This window comes from Pangasianodon hypophthalmus, chromosome 19 (assembly GCF_027358585.1).
Source record: "Pangasianodon hypophthalmus isolate fPanHyp1 chromosome 19, fPanHyp1.pri, whole genome shotgun sequence".
NCBI classification, from domain to species: Eukaryota; Metazoa; Chordata; class Actinopteri; order Siluriformes; family Pangasiidae; genus Pangasianodon; species Pangasianodon hypophthalmus.
The window spans coordinates 1,863,660-1,887,493 of record NC_069728.1 but is presented as its reverse complement, the minus strand read 5'-3'; the positions used below and the strand labels follow the sequence as shown (position 1 = coordinate 1,887,493).

The window sequence follows — 23,834 nt, the reverse complement described above, 5'->3', positions numbered from 1 at the left end:
ACAAAAAGTCGCATCGTAATGATGTAAGCGTGCTCAGGCCTGGAACGTTAAGTGCAATGTGAGTACAGGCCAGCGGGGGAGTGGGGAGGGGGGACGATTGTGCGTGGGCACGGTACAAGGCAACTACGCCTAGTGTGAGTACGCCCTTAGTCTTGGCCTATTCCCACCCAACAGTTAGGTTTCCCCTATCATAGGACAGCTACCAATCCAGGAGGTTGAAGGTAATCACCCTCTGAGACACGTGAAGACAGTCAGCTGCATCTTTTTGAACCGCTGTGCATGCTGCATCACGGAGCAGTGTACCACACTCAGAGGAAAGTACTATCCATCTCCTTCTGCATGAGCTCACAGATGACCATGATTGGCTAGTGTCACTGTGATTGATAGGGGAGAGATCATGCCACCCCTCCCACCCAGAGAGCATGGCCAATTTTGCTCACTTGGACTGCAGGATTCAAACTCGCAATCTCCAGACAATAGGGCAAAGTGGTTTTCCATCAAACCACTTGGGAGCCTCTATACGAACCTTTAGTTTTTACAAACATATGTAGACATGCATTTAATAGAACTACCTTGTATTAAAACCACAACCAATTCAGTGTAGCCAGCACTTCACCATAGCTGTGTATCTGTGTAGCCATGTGTCTGATCTGCAAGGCTTTCTTTCAGAGCAGTGAACAGCCCTAGTACCTGATCTGCAAGGGTTTCCTGCCAGGATTTTGTTTGAGACATCGAAAGATCTAGCAGCTAGTCTGCACTCTATTCACCCACTTCTACTGAATGCTGCGTCAAATTCAGTATTTCACAATCAGGCTTCTGTAGTGATAGTGATGACCTGCTGGTCAGGGTGCAAAGTGCAGCTTTTAACAGTTACCCATCAGGTTCAGCAGCAAGAACAGACTGCCATGTGTCGATACCCGCAGAACAATATACGGATATAAAATACCCTGATATGCAACAAATCAAACCAACACTATCCAATCCATCATTGTGTCAGTGTACTTATAACTGTAAAGTATAATGGTACTGTATCTGTTATCAGCATACTATACTCTATATCTCTGTTCATCAGTGTACTGTATAACTATACTGTATCTCTGTACTTTATCAGCATGCTATACTCTATATCTCTACTTTATCAGTGTACTGTATAACTGTACTGTATAACTGTACTGTATCTCTGTACTTTATCAGCATACTATACTCTATATCTCTACTTTATCAGTGTATTCTATATCTCTACTTTATCAGTATACTGTATAACTGTACTATATAACTGTACTGCATCTGTGTACTGTATCACTGTATAACTGTACTGCATCACTGTATAATTGTCCTGCATCCATGTACTGCATCACTGTACTGTACCACTGTACTGTACACTGTCAGCGTCAGATAGTACACTATCAGTGTACTGCATCACTGTACTGTACACTGTACTGCATCACTGTACTGCATCACTGTACTGTACACTGTACTGTACACTGTACTGTACACTGTACTGCATCACTGTACTGCATCACTGTACTGTACGCTGTACTGCATCACTGTACTGCATCACTGTACTGTACACTGTACTGCATCACTGTACTGCATCACTGTACTGTACACTGTACTGCATCACTGTACTGTACGCTGTACTGCATCACTGTACTGCATCACTGTACTGTACACTGTACTGCATCACTGTACTGCATCACTGTACTGTACGCTGTACTGCATCACTGTACTGCATCACTGTACTGTACGCTGTACTGCATCACTGTACTGCATCACTGTACTGCATCACTGTACTGCATCACTGTACTGTACACTGTACTGTACGCTGTACTGCATCACTGTACTGTACACTGTACTGCATCACTGTACTGTACACTGTACTGCATCACTGTACTGTACACTGTACTGCATCACTGTACTGTACACTGTACTGCATCACTGTACTGCATCACTGTACTGCATCACTGTACTGTACACTGTACTGTACGCTGTACTGCATCACTGTACTGCATCACTGTACTGCATCACTGTACTGTACACTGTACTGCATCACTGTACTGTACACTGTACTGCATCACTGTACTGTACACTGTACTGTACGCTGTACTGCATCACTGTACTGTACACTGTACTGCATCACTGTACTGCATCACTGTACTGTACGCTGTACTGCATCACTGTACTGCATCACTGTACTGTACACTGTACTGCATCACTGTACTGCATCACTGTACTGTACACTGTACTGCATCACTGTACTGTACACTGTACTGCATCAATGTACTGCATCACTGTACTGTACACTGTACTGCATCACTGTACTGCATCACTGTACTGCATCACTGTACTGTACACTGTACTGCATCACTGTACTGTACACTGTACTGCATCACTGTACTGCATCACTGTACTGTACACTGTACTGCATCACTGTACTGTACACTGTACTGTACACTGTACTGCATCACTGTACTGTACACTGTACTGCATCACTGTACTGCATCACTGTACTGTACACTGTACTGCATCACTGTACTGCATCACTGTACTGTACACTGTACTGCATCACTGTACTGTACACTGTACTGCATCACTGTACTGCATCACTGTACTGTACACTGTACTGCATCACTGTACTGCATCACTGTTGAGGATTTCCTTGGAATAAAAGTGCACAGACTACTGGACTGCAAGTTTAAAGAACAGCTGTTTAAATTGGCAAGTGGTAATTGCCCAGTCAGGCAGCACAGGGACAGTCCAGCAAGTCCACACACACACACACACACACACACACACACACACACACACACACACACACACACACAGAGTTCTGTTCCAAATTAGGTTGATGTCTAATCAATCGTAGCACTAAAGCCGCTTTAGTGGGTTTATCATCTCACCAGCTGTCATGAAACAGATAAGAGGACACAAAAGTTAGAAGGGCTAGAGAGAGAGAGAGAGAGAGAGAGAGAGAGATAGAGAGAGAGAGATAGAGAGATGGGAAATAATCCTGTTTTGGCTCAGTTTGTAGCATAGAATTTTTTTTTACAGTGTAATCAGACTACAGCAACAAAAAGACTGTTTTGTTTATCATTGTCTTATCTTGGCAAGCTCATGGGTATATCAGGGTCAGCAATTGCATATAATCATAAAATGAACTTTAATATTTAAACAGGCCATGATAAGTGCAATACGAAAAACTTTGACCTTGGACTAACTCCTACATCCCTTGCTTAAAAACGGAAGAAGAATCACATGAAAGACGTTGAAAAGCACATTCTACAGTTCCGGATGTGCAAAAGCTAGAAAACCCATAGGCACTGAAACCAGGCTGTGTGTGTGTGTGTGTGTGTGTGTGTCCTATACTAACCTCTCTCTCTCTCTCTCTCTCTCTCTCTCACTCTCTCACTCTCTTCTTTTTGCAGAACAGGAAAGTGATACAACACACTTTCTATGATCAGGTCTAATTCTGAGTGATGTTATGCTAATTATACTGATTATGCTGATGGCTGTACTAACCTCTAGCCACGAGTTGTATTTATCATTGCATTAAATCTGCAGATTACAATCATACGGAATCCCGTAAATCTACTGTATATTCTCAGTTTCCTCTGACAGTGTTATGAGCATCACACTTCTCACTGCAAAACTGTGTGTTATTTAAAGCAGGAAAAAAAATCTCCCTAAACATCTCTCTAATATGGTTCAATCCCACATTCATTAGTTACAAAACTTCCTGTCATGGAGGAAGCATGTGACGTGTCTTTGCTCAGGAACATCATGTACGACTGTACGAGCTCAGACTAATCACTCAAACAAAACTGGACTGAAACTGAACAGATGTTTCAGTTCCACATTGCTTCTGTTTCAGAGATGTCAGTCAACTGATCATTCTCACCTGTGTCTGATTACAGGCAGTCTACTTATTTTTGTCTGTTGGTGCTTTCAGTGACTCCCGTAACCCGTGGGCGAGAGAGAGAGACAGATTGCGAGACCGCTTGGCAGAGCTCGCAAGAAACACACACACATCCACAGGCCAAGAAGTGTGAACTGGAACCTGACAGAGCAAAAGCCACGGGTGTTTTCTGTTCAGTTTTGAAAGTGCGCTGAAAAGCGCAGCCTGAATCCTCGGCCTGCGCCACGAGCAGCAGCTGCCTCCGTGGATCATCTGGAGGCCTTCCTGGAGCTCTTCAAGTGTGCACCAGCTGCGTGGGGATGTTTGGAGGAGGAATGGGCTCTGTGACTCCTCCCTTTGCTATCGGGGGAAGCCCAGCTCACCACCCAGCAGCTGCCACCGTGGACACCGCTGGAGTATTCCAGTGTCAAGTGGGCGGTCCTTCAGCATGTCGGCTGGACACCTGAAGAGCACTGCCGACGCTTCCTGTTGCTGCAGCTCCCCAAGATCAGCTGCCCCTTCACCTATGCGCAGCAGCTGAAGGACTCCTGTTGCCGGTGGTTGATGATGGAGGAGCAGGATGCAAAATGGATCATCTAGCACATGGTACTGGAGCAGCTCATCACTCGAGTCCTGACAGAAACGGTGGAGTGGGTCCAGGGCCACCGGCCCTTGTCCCTAGACGAAGCCATGCAGCTGGCAGAGGATCACTGGGCAGTGGTTCCTGGTCCAGGCATCTCCTTTTTTTTCTCACTCTCTTCTTTTTTTTCCTCACTTTTTCCTCACTGTCCTACCACCCCCCCCAATTTAAACCACCTAGACTCTGACCAGGATAAAGCACTTCCTGGTGATGAATAAATGAATGTGGTTAATGACTGTCATTTCCACACAAGTAGCCTGTACATTCCCATATTAATGACTGTGACCTCTTTGTGTCCTGCAAGCTTCATATCTGACTTCCTGTATTAAAGTACAGGAAGCTGCAAACCTCTACTCTGAGACACTTCTGTTTTGAGCTTGATAGCTTGATACAGGAGAATAAATACCTACATCTCTGTCCATTTGTCTTAAAAACATTCTTTTTTCATGTCTGACCTCACTAGCTCTGTTTAGTTATATAAGTAAACTACGTAAAGTTATATGACTGGGTCAAACAGTAAGCCATGTCTGTTTTCTCTAGGGATTACTGCCCAGTCTCACTGTCTCATTGTCACAAATACACAGGTTACAACATGTTACTGATTAACTGCACATGGTCTGAAATCACCAGGAAACATGGACATCTACAGAGACTTGCAGAGCAATCAACAGACGAAGAAATCACTCACTCACTCACTCACACACATACACACACAGCCGCTCGACCCAATTCAAACAAACAAACCAAAGCCAAGTCTTGTACCATACCCCGAGTCACAGAGGCATGAGAGAGACTCCTGCATTCTATGACAGTGCACTTCCAGTCCTTATTGATCTACTCCAAATGAATATGCTATGAAATCAAATGAACTACTTTCAAGAAGCCTGACCAAAGCTACAGTGGTACAAATGGCAAAACACACACACACACGCACACACACACACACAAAAAAAAAAACCCTCAGTGTGTTGTAAAGTAGCACCGCATGTCCTGGGAATATGTGCACATGTCATAAAAATAAGCCGAAATCATTAAGTCACAGTCAACAGTGTGTACTCTGTCCCAACATTTATTATATCAATGTAACTGATATAATTTATCACAATGTATTTAAAAAAGCAGATTGTGTACTTTCGTGAGTGCACAGAACTGTTTTTTTAAATCCCACTTCAGCACACTCCAGAAGAAAATCAGACATTTTATAAATAAATAAATATTTTTTTTTTTTTTTTTTTTTTTTGTCAACCCTGACCAGAATAATGCAGGTACCTTGTTCACTGAATATGAATGAATGAATAAATGAATGAGGTAAACATGCCACTCTCCAGCACACTTCTGAGTTAATCACTGTGGCTTTTCTCTGTCGAGTGAATGTTTCTTAAAGGTGTCTGAAATGTGAAGTGAACTTTGTAGGGATTAAATTAAACAGTTTTTAATGCAATACTACATTATCACAGGCAGTTTGTTAATAAACCTGTATACATCATCTCATGTATACATGATATCATGATACATATTCACATCGTACTGTATGTATTGTTGAAATGTCTCTGAGAACGATATGATACTTCCATCATATAGCCCAATCCTACTAGGAGCTAGATTTTATTTTAGCTCATGCGTTAAAACACCCACTCACCACATGAAACAAAAACAGGACTATCTGTTATAGGCTACAGTTAGCAAACATATTTTGTATTCTACATTCTGTCTAAATTCTGATGCATATTCTGATGCATACTGATACAGTATGTAAGAAAACTCGAGACTATAAAGACGAGCCTTGCATAGCTGCACAGCTATACCATTAGAAACTCTCTACAGCTAAGGACAAAATCATGACTCCTATCCTGACTAATGAACAAAAATGTCTCTCGCTTTGTCTGAAAAAAGGTGAGCTAAATTCATGACCAGAAAAATGTCAGCAAATGGCTGAAAGTAAAGAAACTAGGGACATGCAGCGCAACGCTATAGCATGTAGAGGTTTACTATGGTGTCTTTAAAATGAAATCACTGATTGACAATTATTACAGATCTATCTGCAAGATTATAGGTAGGACTGCAACTCTTTCTTTCTATCTAGGTTTTTGTTATTTTGTAAAACTCAATATAATCCACTAAAATGTGGGTCAGGTTCGAGACCACAATACACTTTTCACACACAGTCACTTGTAACAACACAGTGCTGAAGCGTCTGTGATAATAATAACATCATGTAATGGCCCATAGTAATTCAGCACTACTCCAGCACTCTGGCTGTGCACCTGTGATGTGTGCTGACCACAACCTCAGTGGCTATACTAATGAGTACAAGTGTGTATGTGTGTGTGAGTTTAGCAGCTGGCTGAGTGCAGGCAATGGAGGAGCCTGTGGAATTTGCAGGATTATTTAAGATTATCCATGATAAAATGGATAAGCTTCCTGGCTTCCTGCTGCAGATCAGCTGGACACACACACACACACACACACACACACACACACACACACACACACACACACACACAGTGAGCCTCATTTATCAATCTAGTAAAGGTTTCCTTATGCCAGATCGAAATATCTCAGAATTTCTCAGAGGCAAAAGTGGAAGTTGACTCAATAAAAAATACATTATTTATTAGTGTAAGAGCACCTGAAAAGTCCAAAATCTGGAAACAAATTACAGAAAAAAAATGTGAACTAGGTGTGAATTAGGCTCAAGTGACATGAAAAGAAAATGTGATCATGGACACCAAACACATCACAGAGGGAAACTGCTATATTTAACTGCTTTTTAATTGTGTTAAGTGTCCTGGCCAGTAGTCTCTCACACTTTGGCTTCTCGTGCACTGATTCGGCCTCCAACACACCGTCTTAGAAAGGCAGGAGGAAGAAGCAGGAAGAAGCCTGATGATGTCACATAGGACACCAGGGAGTATACGGCTCATTGTACGCTGAGACAGGCCTGATTAGTCACTTATCTCTCTTTGAAACGTGTCAGGATCAAGAAATCCAAGCACTGACATGACTTGGACATTCACAGGAATGGCACAGGATCTTTTATGAATTTGTGATGGCCTGCTTTCTTTAATTATTCATTTTTTCTATTTATTATTTCTTTAATTGAGGCCATTAAAATGAAATGTCTGGATTTCACAAAATGTTTTATTAAATACGTGTGCAATTGAAATAAATAAGCTCGTCTGAGCTTATTTATTTGAAGCTGAGGTTCACAATCGACGTATACATTAGTGAGTCTTCTTATATTTTTTTGAGTCTTCATAAAATTCACACACGCAGGAGCGAAATGTACAGCACAAACATTTTCCTGAACTAATAAGATATTCATGAATACCAAATTTCTTGTATTATATGCTACACACCTCCACCACCCAGTGATGGAGGCATTAAGAAAAGAGATAAGAAGAAAGGTAAGAAGCAATGGCTCATTTTCAGACTTGATGTACCGTTCTGTCTGGTAGAAAAGCAGTTCTAGTTAAAAAGGCAGTTGTCTGGTCAAACACAATTGTCATGACTCATGAATCACTCAAGTCAATCAGTGGCCTGTAGCTCCGCCCCTAAGTCACTTGGTGACTGTACACTTTTCCCTGGGCAAGAAGGAGAGTTCAGCACTGCTACTAATGCTGCACTCAACTAGAGATTCTAACTGGTAATTCCCAACCTCAGACTAGGAATAAACCAACCTCAGCTCGGAATTCCTACTCGGGAACTTGGGATGGTCTCCTCAACTCCAAGTTCTGGAAGTGATGTCAAAGCAACATGCAGCATCAGCAGTGAACACACTGCAGCACCTCTTACCTTTAAATGAGTTATATTGTATCTGATCAACCAATCAGCATACAGCCATATTCGCTCCTTAAACCTATAACACTGTCTACACAGTTCACTGTTCTGAGGAGGAAAATATGCATCACTCATCACAGTTAGCTTGCTAGCTTGCTGTTAGCAAAAGACGAACATGGAGGCGTCCACGGTTTTTCCCCCACACATATGCACAGAGGTCGAAAGTAACGTCATTCCGAGCTCCAACTTCCCTCTTCAGAGTTAAGTCGAATGCAACATCAGTTACACACAAATACACACACACACACACACACACACACACACACACACACATAGTATATTCATAAGTGAAGGTGCAAAATTTATACATGGCACATTTCCTGCAGAGAAAGAAAGAGAAAAAGTGAGCATGAGAGGGGGCTGGAGATGGTAGTCAAAGAGAACACCTTCAGGGCAACTTGAACAAATATACCTCTTAAAAATATGTCAGCTCATAAAGGAAACGGCCCATATAGACATAATTGAATGCAATCACATGGCTCAGTGACACAGATAAAGCTCCAATGGTGTGCGATTATCTGCAGCTACACCAACATACCAGCGCACAGTGTTCATAGGAGTCCTTTAAATCATAAAGTGTTCCCACAAGAACATCAGTATATACTAAGAGCTAATTAAGGAGGAGATATGGTTGATAAAGTGGATCTAAAAGAAGCTAATGACATTATCAAAATCAGAATTACTATCAGGACTCAGTCAGACACAAAGCTGGAGACAAGATACCCAGAATCCACTGCTAGTGAAGCAGGATTTCTACATCAGTCTGCTTGTCCTGGACATGAAGACTAACAATTTGTCCACTCCATAATCCTGGCCGTTTTTTTCTCTCAGTTTTTCAGCCACGGTTGAGATTGATATATCGGCCACCGAGTTTTACTTCGCTCATCCAACACCCAGAGAAAGAAAATGCACTACTTCCTTTCACAAAAGAAAATCTTTCATTTGAAATGTTTGTTTAAACAAACCACACTCATGTCAGTGTCATATACAGTTTAGAGGGAACGCTAAACTCCTCCGCTAAAAAAGAAGCATAAAAATGCATGTCTAAAAGCAATTTGACAAATTAGAACTTGTTTGGAAAAATATACTCTGGTCAGACGACATAAAATAGAACTCTTCTGCAATAATCCAGCTGGTTTGGAGAAAGAAGGGTTGTGTATAAGATCCCAAGAACACCAGACCCACAGTGAAGCATGGTGGTGGGAGATATGGGGCTGCTTCTCTCAAATGGTACTGCGGCATCACACATCACTGAAGGAAACATGAATGCAGCCATGTACCGGGACACATTAATGGAAAATTTAATGTCATCTACCAAGAAATTAAGAATTCAGAACTCAAAATTTATGACCTCCAGTTAGGAAAAACCAAAGAAAACTTGAAATTTCTACTCTGAAATTCAGGACGGTCTCAGCAAGTTCAGCAAGTGACATCAAATCTATCAGCATACAGAAACACTGACTATACTGTTCACTGTTCTGAGAAGGAAAATATACGTCACCCATTGACAAACATAGAGGCTGCTGTGATTTTTTTTCCCCCACTTTGCAGCTCAAAAACACAGAGGTTGAAAATGACATCATTCTGAACTCTAACGTTGTGAAATTCTAACATTGTAAAATTGTGAATAGGAAATCACCTAAGTATTGGATGAACAGTGACTAAACGCAACAGAGTGGAACTGAGCTGTTGCGGGCAACAGGTTCATGGACATGTTAAGCAACTGTTAAATATTAAATAAACCTTATATTCACTCACTTCTTTTCATTAACAAAACCTTGAACAACTATCTAAAACCCAACTTTATAAAATACACTTAAAAAGCATTTAGGATCATAAAGTGGAGTGTGGAGGTTTTGCCATACTAGAGAAATGTGTGCTCTTTTCTCAGAAACAATAATCAACACTGGGGTGGAGTTACTCTCAACATTTATTCTCCAATAACAGCACGTCCTGAAGTGTTTTATTCCCCTAATACCACAGTAAATTTTCAATGATTACAATTTTTAATTTATTAATGAACATCATCATACATTTATCTGTTTATATTTACTTCTAATGTCCGTGAAACAAGTTCCTGTTCCTGATCTCACTTACGTCTTACGTTATAGTCTTACAGTCCTTTCCTCACCAGCCTCTGTTTTTTCTCTCTCTTGAAGTTAATAAGACAAAAAAAATGCAGGTTGTCACCAAGAAACCAGAAAGCACAAACTCCTCTGACATGCGGTGGAAAATGTACCGACAGTCACAAACAGCTGACACTGGAGACTCCTTCCATAAATGCAAAACAAATGCCTTACAGAAAACTTCACCACATCAGTGATTAGACTGGATTATGTGACGTGTCCACCGTATAAGGCCCTGTGAATGAGCTGTTACTATGGAAACAATAACATATTAAAAGGAGCACATTAATGTAAATCTGTGATTTAAATTACAACCAGCTCTACTTAGAGAACTGCTGTTATAGAGAATGAATTAACACCTTCTGACCAACCAGATTTAAGCGTTCAATATTGCTGTGGTAGAAACCAAAAGTTAAAACTCACAGGAAATCCTAAAATAGCAAAATGCTATGTGAGACCTCAGAAATCACATGTTTATTGTATGATGTCACTCTCCTGACCAATCACAGATACTCCAGCATTTTGTGTAGTGAATGAATAACACTATGGCAACTGCAAAATATGTATGGCAAAATATATTTTGAAAAGATATTCTGACTTTTTTCTCATAATGTTACAACTTAATTGTCAAAATGTTGTGCTTTTGTTTTTCAAACAGTGGCACTAAGATGCTGTGTTTCTCAGTGTGGTTTTGTATAAAGCTGTACTGTTTAACATGCTGGAGCTGTGCTGCGTGCTCTGCAGCTCTGTGTACAGCGGATAGCCCAAAAGGTTTTTTTCCCCCACTCTGATGACTAAAACACACGTGAGCTGCTCAGGGTGTGTCGTGTCAACATGCAAGACTTCTTGTGTTTTTGTCCTTGGAACAGCAGGGTAGATTTGCATTGTTTAAGTCAGTATTCAGACAAAGAATAGAAAGCTCGTAGTTACAGTACCATCTCTCTTGCTCACAGAGAAAAATTAAGAGAACATTTTGGCATTTCATAATAGCGTCTGACTTTACTACTGCACTGGTTGAATATTTTCACTGAGACTCTGCCCTACACCCCCCACATAATTACTCTGCAATAAATGTGAACAATCACCAGTCCCCGATGAGCATAAATATAGACACGGGGTTCTGAGACGAAGAAAGCAAACAGTGCTGTTATATTAAAAAAAAAAAAGAAGAGAGAAGTCAAGATTTTCTACCAGTGTCAGCACATTAAAAATAACACTGACTGAATCTGAGCAACACAATATCAAGCAAGAAAACTTGTAGAATGTGTGTGCATGTGTGTGCATGTGTGTGTGTGTGTGTGTGTGTGTGTGAGTCAGAGGTGGGCAAAATGACAATATGGTATCCTCAACACAATAAACTTTGCCACTGTATCCTGAAAGTCACATAGCTATGCTCAGCCTAGACCAGCGCTCTTATTACCCAACAATCATCTGTTTTAATGTTAAAATTCATTCTTCCCAGTGTTTAGTTTTTCTTATTTTTCTTCTTAAACACTCTTAAGAACTGCAAACAATGAATTAAAATGAAAAAGGTGAATGACCTCAGTTTTGCTTATTTATTTTTTATTGATTTTTTTTTTTATTATGATCTGTACGATGAAAACACTCACTCTCATTCCTAGTGTGTTTAATAGAGAAAACCATAGTGGGCCACATTGTCTGAGATATTCACTTAATTAATGCTTAAATAACCATTAAACATCATCTTAAACAGCACTCAACTGAAGGCAAACAAAATTCACCTGGGAAAAAACAGGCTTCCATTCAAAGTTGTCACAGGTCACAACTAAGTACTGACACATCAGAACATTAAATCAAACGTTGTGTAGTGTGAGCATTGGCATGAACAGATGACCATACAGGCCTGGTGTAGACTGCTGTTATGTGTTTACAGTGAAAAATGTTTGTCAACATCAGCATCAGTTAATGCTGACCTGTGACTTTATGTCATGTACACCTTACATCATTAGAGCAGAAAAAAATACCAAAAGCTGGTTACAAAAGGGATGTAGCTGCTAGTCACTAGCATTTGGTCAGTTTTTTTATTATTAACAACTCGTTAACAAGGTCAGGAATGCTTGCAACACAAGTCAGGACTGTAAATAAGCATAACAAGTTATCGGCTGTAATTAAGCTAAAAATAAAATTGAACTAAAATGATATAAGGGAAATTCCACCTTTAGTGCACCGCTGCAGGCATCAATAGTCTGCAAGAGGCATCAGCTTGTTCATTACATGGTTGAAGATCCAGGCTAATATTAGCCATTTTTCAGTAAAGGATACTAACTACGTGTTGCTTTCAACATCATGACGAACACATTTTTACAACAAAAAAAGAAATTCTATACATTAATATTCTTTGTAGCTATACAATTAACAGGGTTAATTGAGTTGTTGAGCTGGAAGTCAAGCAATGCTGACAATATTTGAAAAATATGAGAGATAGTTGAGGGGAACTTCCTGTTTCTTCCCGGGTAAATGGGTTTTAGTAACAGGGTCGCACATACAGTGTGGGACATGGCTTAAAATGTATAATTATTATTACTTAAACTAATTTAATTAATGCAAATGAATGATTTCACACTTAAAACATAAACATTTGACCATGCAAAAAAAAACTATATTTGTATTACTATATTTGGTGTGAAAAATGATTGTCAACAAGGTGGGGCAAGAGAAAACAGCCTGTTTGAGGGATACACTAAGGTTATTGGTATTTAAAAATATTTTAAAACCACCTTTTTGTCATTTTATTTGGATATTGTAATAGGACAATTGCAGACTATACAACTATTGTTTATTTGTGTTTTTTGTATTGTTTGTATTCTTTGAAAATTTTTCGGATAAAAAAAAGGTGTGCTATTGGTGGAATGTCCCATAAACTACGTGTGCATGTGCTCTGTGGGGAACAGCAGAAGAGATACTGCACTAACTGATTTGTTGTATAGTGAAGTTGTCCTGTTATAGAACACAGTGTTTTATTTTCTCAATTTAAACCCCGTTCATGTTTTGCAAGACTTTTATCTTGCAGACTGCTTTTATCTGTTCAGCAGCACTGAAAGCGAAGTGAAGAACCATCAGAGAAAGATGTTTTGTTGCTCTGCTCAGAAGTAAGACAGCAGGATAACTTGACAGCCATCATGATAGTTGTAATGAATCTGCGATTCCTGATACTACCGTCAATTGTCCCAAGCCTACTGACTGACTCAAAAAAGTTAACCAGTTTAAGCTCAACAGAAACCATCACTGCGTCTGAGTTGTTCAATTCTGAGTGTAAAACTTGCAGTTTTAACATTTTAGGTCTTACAGATTTTGACAGCCCTCTTGTTGCTGCCATCACTCAAAGTTCTGTCTGTGCGAGGTCAGATTTGTTCTGTGGTGTTAGACGTGTTCATTGGGAGTGTTTTACACTCACACAGGTAGTAAAAGAGATCAGTTCACTCAGCCAGGGTGGTCACTACTTCATAACATTCCTTCATTTTAGGTTTTTTTTTTTCAAAGAGAAGATAGCATGACTCTACCTCTTGTTTTCTATCATCCACACGTTTAAGTTCACCTTAATTAGACATTTTTTCCATGTTCTGTCCGGTTGCCTATGGTTTATTATAATATGAGCAAGTCTAAGAGATGAAGATAAAAAGAGGAAGGTTCATAAACATTTGAATACTGACAAAGTTATGGTTGTTTAAGTTGTCTACCATATATTCATTGGAATATATGGAAATTAAATAATGAATATGAGCTCAAAGTGCATACTTTCTGCTTTAATTTGAGGATATGTACACCCAAATCCTTAGGAAATCACGACCTTATGAAATCACACATTTATACATCCTGGTGAAAATGATAAGAAGTGCTGAATTTACTTTTAAAATATTAAATGATCTTAATTAACAATGTGAGCCACACAGTGGCGCAGTGGATAGTGCTGCCGCCTCAGAGCTCCAGGGTCCCTGGTTACTGTTCTGCATGTCTGCTCCAGTTTCCATCAAAAAACATGTAGGCAGGCAGGCTGAGTGTGTGTGTGCGTGTGTGTGTGAGAATGGTACCCTGTGATGGTGTGGTGTCCCATCCAGGTTATTGAAAATGAATGAATGAATAAATAATTAAATGAATGAATGAATGTTCATTTGTGTTTAGATTAGATGTTTATAATCTCTGCCCGAGTCACCGGGTCCAGAAACTCATAAACTCGATGCCCAGACATCTTCAAACTGTTTTGAAAAGAAAAGGAGATGCTACACCATGGTAAACATGCCCCCGTCCCAACTTTTTGAGCCTTGTAGCAGGCATCAAATTTGAAATGAGCTCATTTAGTGGATAAAAGTGTAATATTTCTCCATCTGTTATGTTATCTATGTTTTATTGTGAATAAAATATTGGCTCATGTGATTTGAAAGTCTTTTAGTTTTCATTTTATTCAAATTTAAATAAACGTCCCAACATTTCCGGAATTTGGGTTGTAGGTGTTAAACATTTACAATATTTTATCTTTTTAATATTTTATTTGATTTAGTAGAGCCATAGAGCTTTCTAATCCCGAAAGTTACATGAATGTATAGTTATTTATAGTGATTGAGGTTTGGATTTAAACCCACTGAATTCAATGTGGACTGAAATAACTGCTCTGAGACCATCTGACTGAGGTGGTCCCGGTCCGGTCCCAGATGACCTCCAGTGTGGTTCGTCTGCAGTGGGAGATTTGACTCTGAGTTGACCCGACTGCCATGTTGAGGGTGACATTATTCTGTAGATGTGAGCTGCTATAAACTGACCTATGAGAGCCAAAGCACAGAACTGTAACGCTGTAGAAATGCCCTGTGCCTGAGGGGCCATGTGTTGGAGAGTATATAATCACCATGTGCACGCACACACGTGCACAATAACCCATAAATATGACAGTAAGTTGTGCTCTGGACACTGCACACGATAGAGAGAGAGAGAGAGAGAGAGAGAGAGAGAGAGATGGGGATGCCTTTCTCTGAGTGCCCCCAAGAGCAAGAAAATGCGCCCCAGAATGCAGAAGTGGTCATCTTAATTGATTCAAACGGCAGGTTCATCAATGAAAAACAGCTCTTTCCTAGCCACAAAACATTAAAAGTCTTGTGCCCAAAAACAGATAGTGCCCTACAACTACTGAACAAGGAAAAGCTGGGTGAATCCAGCCACATTATCATCCATGTGGGGACGAATGACCTGAAGGCACGACAATAGCGAGTGGCAGAATCAGTGACACGGGTGGCCGTTAAAGCAACACAAACCTTCCGAACATCAAAAATAGTTATCTTCACCATCCTACCCAGAAACAGTCTTCCACTCTTTGTATGGTGAAAGGACGAACACACACATCTCATGTGGATGTGCTGGAATGCCAAACATTCACCTAGCACATCATCCCACACTAGATCTTCACCACCTCCATGACCATGTCCACCTCCGTAAAGACAGGGTTCATGTGTTTGCTAAAACCCTTAAAGACGTTGCCCTGAGCCGAACCCCTGACAGCCCCCCAAAGAGCGTCAGAGCAACCACCATCCCTCAGCCAGTGAGACGCTTTCTCCCAGCACCGCAACAAAGCATCGTCTCTCCACACTCAGCTGAGCTCTACACTACAGCCCTCACTGTGCCCACAAGCACCCGCCATGGGCTTCACCACCCACATCCTGCCCCTCCTGCACCTGCAACCAGGGCCCTTTCCCCTGGCAACAACAGCAGCAAAAACACAGAAAACCCAGAGCAGCTTCAGCAAGAAGCAACAGCACCTCAACAGAGCAGCAGCCTCTCAGCCTCTAAGTCCACATTCACACCCCCACTGGCCTGAAGGACAGGAGCAGCCTAGTTATGCTGCAACCCTGAAACCAAACCAGGACCAAACCACACCAACCTGGGAGACATCAAGGCCCGGTTCAGACTTAATTTGTTAAACTTCTTGACCAAATGAAATCATTAACTATCACAATGTGGAACATACAAGGTATCAACTTGTTTTGAGTACAAAACCCAAACCCAATAATTTCAAAAAACCATATCTGATATTGACATATAATACTATAAGAAACATGGTGCAGAACTGATGAAGTCACTCTTTGTCCCACAGGTTACCATGAAATATCTATATCCTCCAGGAAACATGAAAGAAATACACATGGGAGAGATTCAGGGGCATCATAATCTGGAACAAACTAGAAATTGATAAATACATCCAAACAATTAAAAAAGAAGAATCCCACATCTAGCTCAAAGTTAACAAACACCTTAGCCAATCAACAAAAGATGTTTTCTTATGTGCCCTTACATTCCTCCCTCTGAATCTCCATACTGTAATGAAGACATCTTTGAGACTCTCCACAGTCAAATTACCAAGTACTGTGATGGCTTGGGACTGCGATTGCTGTAGTGGCTTTGGGGCTGCAGTTGCCACGAGCACCTTCGTACTCAGGACTCCATCAGTGGACAGTGGATAGAATTTAACCAACTGGACTTCTTGCGAAAACTGTGATGAATTTACTTGTTGCACATTTGCACTATTTGTCCATATAGTACACAATAATAGAAGGGATTTATTTATAATCGCACTATCCGTTGCACCCAGATGAGGATGGGTTCCCTTTTGAGCCTGGTTCCTCTCAAGGTTTCTTCCTCATATCATCTCGGGGAGTTTTTCCTCAACACTGTAGCCTCTGGCTTGCTCATTAGGGATAAATTCACAGGGATAAATTCAAATATTTACAATATATTTTTTCTGTGAATCCATTTATGTCTGTAAAGCTGCTTTGTGACAATGTCCGTTGTTAAAAGCGCTAGACAAATAAAATTGAATTGAATTGAAATTAACCACTTCCAGACCCAGGGAAGTGTTTTGTGCTGTGGGAATCTAAATGCTAGAACACTACCCACAAAACATAGTAAACTTCCCAAGGAATAACTCTGATGACCAACTGAACAAAAATGGGAAGCTTCTGACTGAGCTCTGTCGAAACCTTGGTCTGCACCTTGTTAACGGTAGGGTGAGAGGACACTTTCTTGGAAGGAACACTTATAGCTCATTTCATGGTTGTTCAACAGTTGATTACATGATTACAGACTTACATCTATTCTCTTTCAAAGCATTCACAGTCAAACCACTAACACCACTGTGAGATCACAGCCAAATTACTGTGTATCTCAAAAGAACAAAAAATACTAACATGCATTCACAGCCCAGTAAGCTGTATAACATTACAGCTTACTACAGATGGGCCCAAAACAGCACAGAAAAATATGTGACAGCAATTGGCCACAAAGTATGTTTACTTGTAGACAACTTCCTATGTAGGTTTTACCCTCGCAGTGGGGGTGGCATAGATCTGGCTGTGGAGAACATAAATTACATATTTGATAAAGCTGCGCAGTATGGCCCAAAAAATTACCACGATATTTTTTTCACATTGTTCGATATTGATATTTATCACAATATTCATTTCATACCATTAATGTGGAAGGAAATGCATTCCTCATGTTTGTTAGACCTCAAGAATTAACGGAAACATATCTCGCTTGTTTACAAGGAAACAGGTTAAGCTACCTTTCAATTTGAAGTTCAAGAAGTATACTCAGTTTAAGATTTCATACTCCATAAATCACAACAGGTTTGATCTGGTTCTGAACAGTTATTTATTTCTTAAACAACAAGTTGGTACTTTCCACAACCAACATGGCATTTACACCTCAAGGCAATGGCAAAAATGCTTTTAGAAAAACATAACACAAAAGCTCAACATACACATTATGGCTGTTGTATTTATTTTTAAGTGCTACATAAATACACTGTATACAACAAAAATGAAATCACTCTGCATATCTATACAAATGAGAAAAATGTGACTTAAGTGACAAGTACTGGTCTGGTTCCTAATAAAGAAAAGACTTTTCAGCATCTGTTAAACACTAGTAGAGGTACAAGAAGACACAAAATAAGATATAAAAATAAGAATTAAAGGACCTGTGTAATGGCCCTCTCCTGTTCAAGCACCCATTCTAACATCTTCAGCCGCGAACCCCACTTGGTAGGTGATTCTGTGACCAAATTGTGCTGAGGTAAAGAACATTCCTCTTGTGCCACTGACAAGTCTCTCTTCTTCTTCTTCTTCCAGGAAACAGAGAAAGCACTGACCACTCTTTTGCACAACCCAATTGCTCTTTCCAGTCTCTTGTCTCTCCCACTTCTCCCTGAGGATAATCAAAAAAGACAATATTAATGTCATGTATGTTAAATAAGTGTATTTTGGAATAAAAAGCATGTGAAACAACCCCCATAAATCCTTTATATGATAAATGTTCAATTCACCTAATAAGTAAACAAAAAACTTTATAACAAAATTATCACTATCTAACTTTATAACTTACCAAGGGCTAGGTGGAGCTGGTGACCAAAACACTGCAGTCGGGTCCAGTTATTGAGGGAGATGGCTTGGACTACATTAGCCCTGTTGTCTGTGATAGCACACACCAGCCTGTCCTCGCTGAGGTCCCTTGATGCAAGTGACTCTGTATGCCCTCGTGCTATTGTCTCACCAGTGTGGTCCTCAGGAAAATAATCTGTTTGCATGCATGTGTTTACAAGATTCCACTCCTCATCAATGTATTGGATAGTGAGGCTCATGTAAGGCTCTGAATTGTGGCTAGACCACATGTCAGTGGTCATGGAAAAATGTGTTTCCCCTCCAGTTTCCCTCTGCATGCCACATACACTGGCAGCACTGTTTTTAAAAAAATGTTTTCGTCCAGGGACATACCTGGGATCAAGTACTTTCATTAGCCTCTAACTGGAAGCATGTCTTTCTCTATAAAATATGAAACTGTGCTCGTCACGTCCTTGCTTCTTTTTGAACTCATCTCATATGGAGCAATCACTGAAAAGGCAGATACGAGCGACTACTGCAGGGGACTCACTGTCAGACTACAAGAAAAGGGTTGTTTACGAGTTTGAATGCTAGTGCTAGCAGTTTTGGACCGCAGACTTTGGTACCTTCTAGTGGTAGAAAAGGTATGTTCTGTTTCCTGTCTCTGTTTGCACATGTCGCCTGCACATTCCACAATAAACATTGTTCTGCTCTATATCCAACTTTTGAAATCCAAACCACTTCCATATCACCGAATTTATGTGACCTCTTTTCGCTACAAATTCATTGTCTCCAGCAGACATTTGACTCTCCGACTCTCCTCACGGTCACACATTTCTACGTTTCCGAAAATTCTTCTTCTTCCTGGTTTTGGAACGTATGTTGCCTTTCAGCTCCGTAACTGTACATGACGTAATTGCTGTAGCATCATTACATCCACAAAAGACTCGCGTCCACTGCGGACACAACTGCGCTGTGGCTTATGCAGAAACGTGTGTGCAAGTGTGTACTATTTACTGTAAACACAGGCTAAATATTGAACATTGCTCAAAAAGTTTATTATCGATATCATGGAGTTATTTTTTTTATAAATATCAATATCAATTTATTACCCAGCCCTAAAGAAAATTCATAAGGCCAAATGAGAACAAACAATGGTTTGATTTAGACTGTAAAACTATGAGGAAAAAATAAGACAATTATCAAATAAAAAAAAAAAAAACAAAAAAAAAAAACACAGACAACCAAACAATGCAGATTTACGCCATCAGTATTGTGAAGAACTTAAACAGTACAAAAATACACTCAGAAAAAAGAGAGTGAGTTCATCCAAAATCTGCTAAAAACTACTGAAGAATCTGTAAATTCTAACAATTTCTGGGACGACTGGAATTTTCTGAATCAAAAACAACATGAACAAACAGCCATACAAAATGGAGACACCTGGAAAAAATCACTTTGAACAACTTTACAGCAAAATAAAAATGAACCCAGAACAAACCCAAATATATGAAAAAAATTATCCATATGGAACATACAATTGGTAAATACCAAAACCCATTAGACTACCCCATTACAGAAAAAGAAATGATTGTTAAAATACAGGCCCTGCAAACCAAAATAGCGAGTGGACCAGATTGCATCCTCAATGAAATGCTCAAGAATGTTGTTCCTCTTTCGGCTGCTCCCATTAGGGGTCGCCACTGTGGATCACAGTTTTTACGCCGGATGCCCTTCCTGATGCAGCCCTCCCCAATTTTTATCCGGGCTTGGGACCAGCACTGAGAACGCACTGTTGTACGCAACCCCAGTGATACACACAGAGTAGCCACGGCCCGGCTATAGAGAGACGCAGATACACACAGAGCAGCCCGGCTATAGAGAGAGGCAGATACACACAGAGCAGCCCGGCTATAGAGAGAGGCAGATACACACAGAGCAGCCCGGCTATAGAGAGAGGCAGATACACACAGAGCAGCCCGGCTATAGAGAGAGGCAGATACACACAGAGCAGCCTGGCTATAGAGAGAGGCAGATACACACAGAGCAGCCTGGCTATAGAGAGAGAGACAGATACACACAGAGCAGCCCGGCTATAGAGAGAGAGACAGATACACACAGAGCAGCCCGGCTATAGAGAGAGGCAGATACACACAGAGCAGCCTGGCTATAGAGAGAGAGAGGCAGATAAACACAGAGCAGTCTGGCTATAGAGAGAGAGAGGCAGATACACACAGAGCAGTCTGGCTATAGAGAGAGAGAGGCAGATAAACACAGAGCAGTCTGGCTATAGAGAGACGCAGATACACACAGAGCAGTCTGGCTATAGAGAGAGGCAGATACACACAGAGCAGCCTGGCTATAGAGAGAGAGGCAGATACACACAGAGCAGCCCGGCTATAGAGAGAGGCAGATACACACAGAGCAGTCTGGCTATAGAGAGAGGCAGATACACACAGAGCAGCCCGGCTATAGAGAGAGGCAGATACACACAGAGCAGCCCGGCTATAGAGAGAGAGACAGATACACACAGAGCAGTCTGGCTATAGAGAGAGAGAGGCAGATAAACACAGAGCAGTCTGGCTATAGAGAGACGCAGATACACACAGAGCAGTCTGGCTATAGAGAGAGGCAGATACACACAGAGCAGCCCGGCTATAGAGAGAGGCAGATACACACAGAGCAGCCCGGCTATAGAGAGAGGCAGATACACACAGAGCAGCCCGGCTATAGAGAGAGGCAGATACACACAGAGCAGCCCGGCTATAGAGAGAGGCAGATACACACAGAGCGGCCCGGCTATAGAGAGAGGCAGATACACACAGAGCAGCCTGACTATAGAGAGAGGCAGATACACACAGAGCAGCCTGGCTATAGAGAGAGGCAGATACACACAGAGCGGCCCGGCTATAGAGAGAGGCAGATACACACAGAGCGGCCCGGCTATAGAGAGAGGCAGATACACACAGAGCGGCCCGGCTATAGAGAGAGGCAGATACACACAGAGCTGGCTCTCCAGAGAGAGCAGGTTACGCCTGTACCAAGGAGTGTAAGAGACAGAGCTACACTTCTTAACCACCTGTCCTAACTATGACCAAATTCCAAAACGATTCTATCCAAAATCTGAAATTATTTGTCCTGACTTCTAAAAGCGGGAGAATGACACACAACTTCAGTATTTGCTTGGAGAAAAAAAGAGACTGCATTTCACTAGCAGCATGGAACATCGATGCCTGCCACAAAAAGAGGGAAGAGTCGACCAAACAGTGATGCACTCATAAACTCGCATACACACACGCGCACACACACACACACACACACACAAAGTGAACTCAGACACACAGACTCTCTCTCTTGCACACACACACACACATACACACACACGCACACCACTCAGAGCCCATAGACTGTACTTTTTTGTTTTGTCTTCACTTGTTCATCTTATCATTTGTTCTCTGTTCAGGTTTTATTTCTTACCCATATAAATACTTTGGCTATACACTGTACAATTTGTCATGCCAATAAAGCTCATTTGAATTTAATTGAATTAAGAGAGAGACACTGCATCAGCGCTAATCCCCCCCCCCTCTCTCTCTCTCTCTCTCTCTCTCTCTATGTGTCTATCTCTCAGCCTGTGTCTGTCTGTCTATCTCTCTCTTTCTCTTTCTATCTCTCTCTCTCTCTCTCTGTCTCTCTGGCTGTCTGTCTATCTCTCTCTCTCTCTATGTGTCTATCTCTCAGTCTGTGTCTGTCCGTCTCTCTCTCTCTTTCTCTTTCTATCTCTCTCTCTCTCTCTCTCTCTCTCTCTCTGTGTCTGTCTGGCTGTCTGTCTATCTCTCTCTCTCTATGTGTCTATCTCTCAGTCTGTGTCTGTCCGTCTCTCTCTCTCTTTCTCTTTCTATCTCTCTCTCTCTCTCTCTCTCTCTCTCTCTGTGTCTGTCTGGCTGTCTGTCTATCTCTCTCTCTCTATGTGTCTATCTCTCAGTCTGTGTCTGTCCGTCTCTCTCTCTCTTTCTCTTTCTATCTCTCTCTCTCTCTCTCTCTCTGTGTCTGTCTGGCTGTCTGTCTATCTCTCTCTCTCTATGTGTCTATCTCTCAGTCTGTGTCTGTCCGTCTCTCTCTCTCTCTCTCTCTCTCTGACTGTCTCTCTCTATCTGTCTATCTCTCTCTCTCTCTCTCTCTCTGTCTGTCTGTGTGTGTGTGTCTGTCTGTCTGTCTCTCTCTCAGCCCGAAGTGTCCTCTGTTTTCAGACTCGCACTCCGACAACACACCGTGTTAAATAGAGCTGCCACTCTGACACACACACACACACACACACACACACACACACACACAGAAAGTAAACAAGAGCGCGGAAGAGCTCAAAACTCCGTGCGACGGAGAAGCAGAAAACCCTGGAGAGAAACTCACTGAGATGTAAATACGCGTCACTGTTGTCCATCTCTGCTTATCTCTGTACTTCCGTTGACTTCTTCTTCTTCTTCTTCTTCTTCTTCTTCTTCGGGTGGCTGTAGAGTTGCTCAGGTTCACACAGCGGCATCTCAGTCCATTCCGCTGCCCGGAATGAGTGAAGGGAAGCTACAGTGAGCGCAGCTTAGCCTGATGGGGCCCATGCTAGGGGGGGACGACAATCTTGCGCTTTCGTCAATAGTCCATAACTTAGCCTACATGGGGCCCAAATAGAGGGAGGTGTGAGGAACGATCACTGCAGCTAACGGCAATGCCACAGTGTGGTGTACTGGGCCTGTCTGAAGGTTTCACAGTGCCGCTTGGGTCTTAGCTGCACAGATATCATGTGTCATAAATACTGCAGCTGCAGAAGTTTGTACCTCTGGATTCTGAGGAGGGAAAAAAAACGTACTTCTATTTTAGGATTTAGCTCCAAAAAAATAAAAATATGGGTGGCACGGTGGTGCAGTAGGTAGTGGGGTTGTCACGATACCAGAATGTTG

At 41.4% G+C, this 23,834-nt stretch overlaps 1 protein-coding gene across 1 annotated transcript in view; it reads right to left on the bottom strand.

The window, feature by feature from the left end:
• The window catches only part of rxrgb (retinoid X receptor, gamma b), a 46,083-nt gene extending 22,615 nt beyond the window's left edge, over positions 1-23,468 (bottom strand). Inside the window, exon 1 of the mRNA XM_026946895.3 lies at positions 23,293-23,468. Within this exon, the coding sequence (XP_026802696.1) occupies positions 23,293-23,323 (31 nt within the window). The 5' untranslated portion in view covers positions 23,324-23,468. The remainder of the gene's footprint in view (positions 1-23,292) is intronic.
• Between the last annotated feature and the right edge of the window lie 366 nt (positions 23,469-23,834).